Source organism: Acanthisitta chloris, unplaced genomic scaffold (genome assembly GCF_000695815.1).
Source record: "Acanthisitta chloris isolate BGI_N310 unplaced genomic scaffold, ASM69581v1 scaffold38837, whole genome shotgun sequence".
Taxonomy (NCBI): Eukaryota; Metazoa; Chordata; class Aves; order Passeriformes; family Acanthisittidae; genus Acanthisitta; species Acanthisitta chloris.
This window is the reverse complement of record NW_008684913.1, coordinates 15,057-24,988: the sequence shown is the minus strand read 5'-3', so window position 1 is coordinate 24,988 and position 9,932 is coordinate 15,057. Positions and strand designations below refer to the sequence as shown.

Sequence of the window (9,932 nt, the reverse complement as noted above, 5' to 3'; positions counted from 1 at the left end):
AGTGGTTTGGATAAACCTAGGCTCCAAAGTATAAAGGACAAGTGATGTGTGCAAGGCAGGACAGACCATAGTTGTCTTTCCCATAGGTACTTTGGTGCTGTAATAATAAATGGAGAAATAAAGTATATTTTGCTCACTGAATTGATGACAGATGACTTGAATACTCTCCAAAAACAACTACACTGAGCAAGAAGGTGTCATCTTAAAAGATAATCACCCCTTGATGTGTCTCTTTATATCTCAGTTTTTGCAAAACTAAGATTAATGCTAATGAGCAGTCCTCATTGAGGCCTCAGGTTCATGCTCAAAAGTGTCATGGGAAAAAGACTGTGGAAACCCCCGACCTTGTTCTTCCAGATTTTTTGTTTTAAAGGAAAGAGGCCCATGCAACTCTATCTTTTCTCAAATGCAGAGTGAGAAGAGTAATTTTAGCATCCATGACACACAGCTTCTGCTGCCGTCCGATTGCTCAACGGGACAAAGGATAAATATTTCCTTAAGCCTGAGGACAGGAGTCTGAATGCTGCTGGTTCCCCCTTCAGAAGCACCTATGTGGGTGGGTTTTTTTAAGGTCTGAGTGGTGCTTTGTAGTGCTGTCATCGATGTTGTCTGACCCTAGAAGCACAAGCACACTCTTGCTTAGTGTCCTTTTGAACAAACAGGCAAGGAAAAAAGCCCCTGAAACTGAAAAGACTGCCTGCAGCTCGACACCAAAACACAGTCTTTATGCAAACCTTGGCATGAGAATGCTTGATTTTCCAATTAAGTCAATTGTGCCACTTGTGTGCTTCAAGGTAAGCAGGTGTTGGTGTTTTACTGAACTGGATCCACCAAGACTGGAAGAGGTTTGTCTTTTTTCCCCTGCATTCTTCCCCTGTCAGATATGTTTGTTCTGAGGTAATGTTAATCAAATGGGAAAGCTGCCTGTGTTTTTAGGAACTGGTCCAAATCTGTATGTTTTGCACACTTTTGAAGTGACAAATCCAATTTGCACAGGATACTTAGAGCCCTTTGTAGCACTTATTTGCACATGGTGGTGGGATTTAATGGGCCACTTTATCAACCATGAGACCATTAAAGGACTGGCCAGGCTGGGTTTTATCTCATTTAAGCACTTCAGAGGAGGTTGGCACCTTCTCTTTCTTGATAAGACCTTGATGGTGTCCAAACCCCTCTGACCCACAGGACAGCATCCGATGAGAGGAAGGATGTTCCCAGGGGTTGCGGACTGAACTTGAGACTTGGGAGACTTGGTTTGGTTTCCTGTCACCTCTGTAAAGCCAGCTGTCCTCTGGGTGTGAGTTCCTCATCTGCAAAATGAAATGCACTTCCCTGTCTCAGAAGGACACGCTGGCGGGAATGTGCTGGTGATGGCGAAGCATCAGGTCATCGTGCTTTCAGCAGCACAAGTACTTCTCAGCTCCCAAAAGCAAGCTGATGGACAGTTTGAGACAGACGTGCAGCCCCTGGCAGAGGGATAAACAAGGGGTAGCCTGACATCAATGGGGCTGTGTTAACAAAAGGGCCCTGAGTTTGGCTCCCACTCTAAGAAAACTCCAGGTTGCTTTGGTTTCCCTACCTGTCCTCTCTTCTCCCAGCTCTTATGCTCAGCAGGTCCAGCCAGTTTATACCAGGCCAAAATCCCTCACCTTTGCAAGGAGTCTGGGTTCACACGGGGGTTAGGACGTGGGTGCCGAGAGCCTTGTCTTTACCCTGTTGGGCATAAATCAAAGGAGGCAGTATTGCAGCTCTGTGAATATGTTGGCTTGTGTGAAAAGGGGAAGGACATGGTCACAGAAGAGACTCTTATTGACATAGGGCATAGATTTATGCAGGTGCAGCTGTGAGCTATACCATAACAACAACCCTCATTATATGATAAAGCATGGGGGTATGAAACAATTTCCAAAAGGTAGTCTAGCAATTAGGCTACCTTCACCTCATTACCAGGGCCCTGCTGCTTCTTCTTAGGCTGAGTTGTGATTCTCAGAAATTACTCCAGACCCTTTAGCTGAATGCTCCTTAGCAGATTTGCATATCCTTCCGTAAAAAGGATGACTCTGCCCTTGTTTGACACTTCAGTAATTTTTCAGTCTTTTCGTCTAAAGAGGAACTATTAAACTGGGGCAAACGAGGAAGAAGAGGACGTTCTGTGACAAAAAGCGAGTGACTGGACCTGCTGTTGGTCTCATCACTGTTACACTTTTGCATGGCTGGATAGGGAATCAAGTTGCTTGGTCCCGCAGTGTCCCCTCAGTCCGTGCTGGCCAGCTGAGTGCATTAGCAGACGCTGCCTGAAGTGTGTTACAGAAAACGAGCTCTTTCGAGTACAGGGGTGTTTTCACTGTTTCCCCTGGGACATTGAGCGGTGTCACTGTTCAGCTGCCAGGCTGGCCCAGCTTTCCTTTTCCTAGATCACCTCTTGCCTTGCCAGCGCTGATCATTATCCTGTGCCTCTCCTAGGAGGTGCTGTGCAAACACAGAATGCAATGTTTGTTCCAGAAATCAAAATCTATTAGTCAGAAAGCTACTGTTAATGAGTGCAAGGAAAGAGACAAGGAAATGATGAGGCAACAGAAGACTGGTTGCAAGACTAGACTCTTAATTTGATCTGGGGTTGTAATGGTGAAAGAAAAGCTGCAAGTTGTTTATAACCTGCAAAAATATAAAAACTCAAGGCCTCTGATTTGTTCTACTTTTTAGTTCCAGACACAGCTAGTGCAGTTTTGATAAACACTAGTCATGGACCAACTCCATGGCTCAAACTCCAAGCCAAAAGGTGGTGTTTTAAAGAAAAATTTCAACCTTTTTTGGTCATCTTTAATTTACAGGACCCTTCCCAGCATTTGAAGAGAACAAGGTGCTTAAGGAAAACAATTTTCTATTTAAAGAGATTACTATTGCTTAAACTAGAAAAGGCAGAAAGAGGAGATGTAAAGACTTGGGAAAGGAAGGGGAGAATGCTCAGCAGAGGAATGAAAACCAGTATCAGTAGGCACAGAGCTGTCATATGCTATTAGATTGCAGAAGCTCCTTTTAGCCACTACCAAAAGCTGTATTGCAGCTTTCTCCAAGTAAGTGAGATTTTAACAACTACATCCAATAATGAAGCCTTGCTGTGGGCTAGATTTTGAATCACTTTACCAAGTGCAAGATCAACAACCAGTTGTAAGATGCTGAGTTTGCCTGGAAGACTCTGGGCAGCCAAAGCAGGGGGAGCAAGTGGCTGGGCACAGTGCTTGGCTGGCACAGGCCATGCCCCAAAGCCTGGCTGAGACAGCCGTGTGTGCTGGGCTGGCGGTGGGACCACTGTGCGTACAGGTGAGGGCAGGGAGTGGATGCAAAAGCCTGTAAGTGCCAGATGCAGGCACTGCTGCCTTCTTCCATGTAACAGTTTCAGGTGGTTTGGGGGAGTGGTTTGTGTTGGTTTTGGTTCGGTTTTTGGAGACACAAAAAGCTGTTGCCTTGCTTGCATCACCTTTGTGGATGACTGCCTCAGTTCCATGAGGCCACCTCTGCAGGACATGGTGGGAGCCATAAAAAGCTGCAAAATTGAAGTCCAGTGTTTTCTGGGACTAGCCAGGAGTGTTGTGTATCCCAGTGGGAAGCTGAGAACTTCTTCTTTTTCAGGAATATAAATCATTCACCTTGCTTGTTTGCTTAATGCTTTACATTAAAACTGTCAGTTGCCTTGGCTTTAACTCATTTTAGTGGAAGAGACAACAGAAGTATCTCTGTGCCTTTTTTTTTTTTTTGTCTTGACAATTGTTTTAACACGGTAGATTTCAACTAATAGAGTACTGTAAGAAAAAGTTATATAGCAGGCCAAAAGTTCATGACAAATTGGAAGATGTGTTACTTGTTTGTCACCTGGCTCTATTACAAGTCCCTATGTGTACAGCATCAAGTACATATTCTTAGTGTTTCTACAAAGTGCCTTTGCAGTCATAAACGTTGAGTGACTTTTTACTGCTTAGCTATCCAAAATGCTATATAGAGGAAATGTTTTCCTTCTCTCTGCCAGCACTGTGACTAGGTAGGTCTGAAGGCTCTCCAGGTGTGTTGATTTTCATGTCCTCTCTTCCCTTCTCTGCTCCAGTTTTCACTACAAATCACTCCACCGTGTGAAAGCGAACAACACTATGAATACTCTGGACGGTGCTGCACAAAGTGTGAGCCAGGTATGTGAGTGCTGATGGGGCTGTACTGGCCACACAGCTGAAAATCTCATTAGAAACTGCTCTGCAGGTCACTGAGGCAGCTGGCTCTTGTGACTCTGCTAATCCGTTGGCACGTGCCCTCACAGGTGCATGATTTCAGGCTTACGAGTGCCTTCTAGTGCCGGAGTGGTCCTGCTGGCCTCAGCAAAAGTCACAGCAGCTATTTTGTTAGGATAGCACTTAACCACTGTGGGAGATAGAAAGCAGCTCAATTCTCATGCACGTGTGAAAAGGTGTGGGAGGAAATGACTGTCCACAGTGGTACAGCAGTGTTAGCCCAACCTGCTATTTTCCCTAAATTCTTTGGACAGCTGGTGTGCAGCTTCCAGATGACCTCCTTGTCCTTTTCTCATTCACAGGAAAGTATTTGTCTGCTAGATGCACTGCTACTTCTGATAGCGTGTGCCAGCCATGTGGCCCAAACGAGTATATGGATGTCTGGAATGAAGAAGATAAATGCTTACTACATAAAATATGTGATCAAGGTGAGCTGCTCATACTGCAGAACCTATCAATCCATATTAGTGAAGCGTGAAGTGGATCTAGGGAAGTTGCTTTGTTCAGGTGCCCGACACTGGGTTGGCCTTGCAGAAGAGCCTGGCGGAGAGGGAGGTCCCCAGACTGCAGATTCTGTGCTGTGCAGAGCACTGTGACTATAGTCTCTGTGCTGCTGATAATGATTATCTTCACTGGGGCCATTCACTCCTGTGAGTTGATCTTAAAGCTTGTCCTTTTGCCCAGAATACTGTGTGTTCACTTCCCCTAATGTGTTTGTCTCACCCTTGAAAAAGCTCTGTTTATTTTCTACAGCAGCTACAAGGAGAAGTATTGTTCAGGAGTGGTGAGGAGTCCCGTGCTGATCAAGGGTCTCCCACACTCCCTGAAAGTCACCAGTTCATCTAACATGTATGGGTTTGCATCTGTCATTCAAGCAAAGCAGATAGGTAGAACGGGAGGTTCAGAAACTCAAGGCTTATTAAACAGAGATATTATTACTCCCATCTGCATTCTCTTCTAGGGAAGGCTTTGAGAGAAGTGAACCCAGGGAACAGCACGTTCCAACGGCAGTGTGCTTGTACAGTGGGCTACCACTGGAATGAAGACTGCGACTGCTGTCAGCGGAATACCATGTGTGCTCCAGGACTTGGAGTCAAGCCTCCTGGTAAGACACAGAGAGGGGATGTACGAAGTGAAATGTCCAGGTCAGACCCACAGGATGAGGCCAGCATCATGTGGGTCGTGACTTTAAAAAGGATACTTTAGACTCTCAGACAACTGTCAACAGAAGATGCATATTTGAGTTGTCATTACTACTGCATATAATCCTCCTGGACTATTTACATTTTGAAGGCTTCTACCTCTGTACTTTAAATAGCACCTTGGATCAAGCAACTTTTGCAAGGTGTTATGTGGACAAGGCAGTAGTTGCAAGGTGTTCAGTGCATTTCTAATGTTTGCTGAGGTGTCTGACTGTGACTCACTAGGTCATGCATTGCTCCAGTATTCAGAAAAGCACTTTGGGGATTGTTCCTGAGGTTAGATTTGCAATCTGTTTTGTCCAGTGACTTTGCTTTGTCATTTTAAAATGTTATAAGGAAGTCAAAAGTGATTAAGACCTTTCAGGTAGTGCACATATTCTGTTTTAGCATGTCTTCTGTTTCAGTGATTAGTAATGCGACAATTTATTACAGACATTTAATCTACCCTAAAGTCTGGTTGAAAACAAAGTGCAAGTATTTTGTGGATGGAAAGTAGATAGTCAAGTTCAGAGTTGTAGTGAACACTGGGAACAGCTGCACATAAGGAACCCCAAAAAAGCAGCACATAATAAAGTAATGGAGGAAGAAATGCTGCATGGGCCGATTTTTTCAGCTGAATTCTATAGTCTCCATGAGATGTGTGTCCTCTGTCCCCTGAGTGAGATCAAGCATAGCCCGTGGTCTGCTGGCATGACCAGATCACACCCCTCTGCAACACCAAGACTGCTTTTTATGGAGATGTCTTGGTACCAGGTACCTTCAGTAAGGTTTTTTTGCTGTTTTTTTCTCCAGCCTAGCAAATCCTGATACAGCATTTTGTTTACTGTGGCTTCCTAGAAGTGACAACACCAGTCAGTGTCACTGTGGCAAAGCATCAACATGAGGGAATTAATAGAAGGGGAAGGATGTAACAGCTGTGTGTTATTTTACAATAACTGCAAATGGTTCCTGGTCATTTCACATTTTTATCATGTAGAGAAGTGCTCAGGTGAGACTAGGATCCTTTTTGCTGCTTACATATGACTGTCGTTGCTGCTCGAATGTAATCTAAGATCCTTCTCTCTTCAAGAATGCTTTCATGAGGATTGTGGGGGGAGAGTGGAGCAGGAGGATGGGGATCATAGTCACCTTCCTCTTGCTTGAAAGGAGCCCACAGAAACGCAGCTGTGAAGTTTTTCTTTCTTTACTCTACACAGTGCAACAAGACAAGGATACAACGTGTATACCATGCCCCAGAGGCTACTTCTCGAAGGTCTCTTCATCCACTGATGAGTGTAAATCCTGGACCAAGTAAGTCCCTCTGTCTTGTAAAAGGACCACTCCAGACAGAAGGCAGGGAGAAGCTTGGCCATTTCTCAGTGAGGTGTTCCAGGCTGCCTGCAGAGTGCAGCAGTGAAGGTATTCTCATGCTGAAGCTTGAATTCACCTCAGGGGAGAGCAAGAGAGAGCAATAACAACAACAGAACTGCTGAGCTGGCACAGCCAAAAATAATGAAAGCACCCAAGGTTCTTAAGGGTTGTGCCATACAATAGAAGGTACTTCTGTGCACAAGTGTAGGAGCCATGACAAGCTTCCTCTAGAGAACTTAGCCTCTTTGTCTTTCTATTTCAGCTGTACAGCTTTAGGAATGAAGGAAATCATGCCTGGGACTGACAAGTCCGATGCAGTTTGCGCAGAGTGGAAGAGGCCCAGGCCATCAGAAGATGGTATGTGTCTTTGTGCAGATAGTTTGAAAGTAGTGGGAAGGAGGAGGGATAACTAGGGGTTTTGAATCCGTTCCCATTGTAGGTGACTCTGGGGAGAGCAGCTGTAGACCAAGACAGTGCTCTTGGAAAATCCCACCTTTAAAAATTACATTGAGACTCTAGAGCCTATGTCCCTTAGTAAGCTGAGTTTTACACCTCCCACTAAAACTGCATGGCAAGCAATATTGCTGTTAAACCCATGACTGCAATCGCATTTATAGTTTGTTCATTTTTTCAGCCTTCTGATTTCCATACACACAGTATAAAGACTAGCAGCTGCTCTCCATGCTTATTTTATAGCAATGAATACAGTCTCAGCTGAAGCCCTCTCAGTTACCCCTTCTTGCATACTGCCCATTTCCTTCTCCAGTGTGGATATGGTACCAGGGAGGCTGCTTGCCTGGCATGCAGTGATCCAGCATAACCTGAGATAAAGGGCAGATTTTTTCAGCTGAATTCTATAGTCTCCATGAGATGTGTGTCCTCTGTCCCCTGAGTGAGATCAAGCATAGCCCGTGGTCTGCTGGCATGACCAGATCACACCCCTCTGCAACACCAAGACTGCTTTTTATGGAGATGTCTTGGTACCAGGTACCTTCAGTAAGGCTGCTTGTCACAGAACTGCATGAGTGCTAGAGCCATTTATCGGAACTAAAAATCAAGCAGTAAGGAAGAAAAACCCTCTCCTGTAGAAAAGCAGATAAAATGAGCAAGGATTTTCATACTGCTGAGTACAAGCTGCATGTTGATGGCACTATCTTTTTTACATCCTGCAGGAACAAGCAAGATCTTATACGTGTTGATTGTCATCTTGGTTTTCGTGACACTAGTTGGCATTGTCATCTTCATCGTGTACTACAAGAATAAGGGAAAAAAGCTGACAGGTATGTGACAGCTAATGATGTTCATGAATATGACAACCGCATGGCTCTCTGTGCACTCTGATTTCATGGGTAACCACTAGGTTAAGAAGCTCAGGAGTTATACTGGAAGTTCTGTGCTATGTCCATGTCTGTCCATATGGACGTGCTTTACCTAGCACAAAGCCAAGCTTCAAATTCATTTCCTCTTGGCAGTCAGAGTTACATATTACATATTACGCTTACCCATGGGGTGACCACCCTCAGGGCAGACATGTCTGTGATGTGGAAGAGGGAGGGCTGGTTCTGGAGTCTTTCGTAGCAGCATGACTGCTCTACATCATATGGCACAGCAGACCCCTTGGCCAGAGAGAAGCAGGGACAGACAGGGGCTTTCACCATCACCTGCCTTCTTCTTCTCACTTTCTCTACTACTGCAAAACCTACGTCTGGAGAGGTTAAAATATGGGTTTCAAGACAAAGGCCTGATGTATATTTGAGAACATGATGGAGGCAATGTTTTTAGATAAAAGTCGAAGTTCTGACAAGGTATGGAAGCAATACTAGAAGGCAATAGTAAAAGTAGAAAAATAGAAAAATTCTAGCAAAGGCATACTGGATAACAGTGGGGTACTGAGAATATTATTAATAGAATGGAACTACCTCAAACAGTTACTCAACTCTGTGTTAAGCCATAGGTCTCCTTAGTTAAGGACACGCCTGTATTGTTCTGGTTTTATTCTCTCCCCCTAAACATGGAAAGCTTTTCCTATAATCTCCTTTCCCAAGTGCTAGCAGTTTATGAAATGTTTTGGAAGCAGCGGAAGGGAAGACAGAAATCACTTCTTGTAAAGTATGTTTCAACTTGTTTTAGAAATAGGCTGCCTCTGCCACACTAACATGGATTGTGCTAAATCTGGTATTTCTGGGATGGGCTGGAGGAAATGGTGACTCTCCTTGCAAACCAAATACTTATGATGCAGAGCATGTTCAGGGCCAAGGCCATGTCTTTGACATTTCTGTTGCCCTGCTGTTCTGCAGTGACAGTCCTTCGTTGCATTTGCATGGTGAACCCTGCTAACCCAAGCCTGGGAGAATTGCAGGCTCAGGAAGAAGCTCTGCCTGCTTGGGGGGCAGTGCTGCTGGTAAATGTGCTGACTCAACATCAGAGGAACAAAGTCACGGCTGGGAACTGGCAGTGGCTGCATAGCTGATCTGTGTTCAGACATACAAAACTGGCACAAGCTTCAAATTTATGTGAGACCTGAGCCCTACAAAGTCTCCTGAATATATAAACAGAAAACAAGAATTGCTAACTCTGTTAAGTGGCAGTTGTTGCCATAAAGCATGTTGTTCTTAAAGCTTTTCCTTAGAAGATAATCCAAGGGAATTGGAATGAATTTCTCCATTAAGCATACCCTGATTAAGTAGAATATGCTGTATTTGAGCCTGCCGTCCCATGGTTTCAGTGGCTTGCCCTCTTCTCTCCAGGCTTGTCACTCCTGTCTGGGAAGGGCCTTTGGGCCATCCATGTGACTTCTCTTGAAATAGACCGTTCGGCTGCGAGCAGGTCGTTGTTGGGCCAGTCATAGCTTGGTGTGACATATGACCAGGAAAGAAACCCCATTTGATGTGGAACACAGTTTAACCGTAGTCTATTTTAGGAGCTTGGAAACATTTGTTCCACAGAAATATGTCCCTATTCCAGTTACAATGAATCCTCAGCTAGACCGATGCTGGGACACTTGAACAGTCAGTAAAAACAGACTTGCTGGTTTTATTTAATATGATACTGTGGACTGTGAATGACTGTGGGTGTTTAGGTCTGTGGTTAACTTCAGTGCCTG

At 44.6% G+C, this 9,932-nt stretch overlaps 1 protein-coding gene across 1 annotated transcript in view; it reads left to right on the top strand.

Annotated features, from left to right (window-relative positions):
- The first annotated feature begins 3,255 nt into the window (after positions 1-3,255).
- The window catches only part of TNFRSF11A (tumor necrosis factor receptor superfamily, member 11a, NFKB activator), a 13,896-nt gene continuing 7,219 nt past the window's right edge, over positions 3,256-9,932 (top strand). The window contains exons 1-7 of the mRNA XM_009079497.1: positions 3,256-3,321; positions 4,100-4,181; positions 4,580-4,705; positions 5,239-5,382; positions 6,676-6,769; positions 7,092-7,186; positions 8,002-8,109. Of these exons, the coding sequence (XP_009077745.1) occupies positions 3,256-3,321; positions 4,100-4,181; positions 4,580-4,705; positions 5,239-5,382; positions 6,676-6,769; positions 7,092-7,186; positions 8,002-8,109 (715 nt within the window). The remainder of the gene's footprint in view (positions 3,322-4,099; positions 4,182-4,579; positions 4,706-5,238; positions 5,383-6,675; positions 6,770-7,091; positions 7,187-8,001; positions 8,110-9,932) is intronic.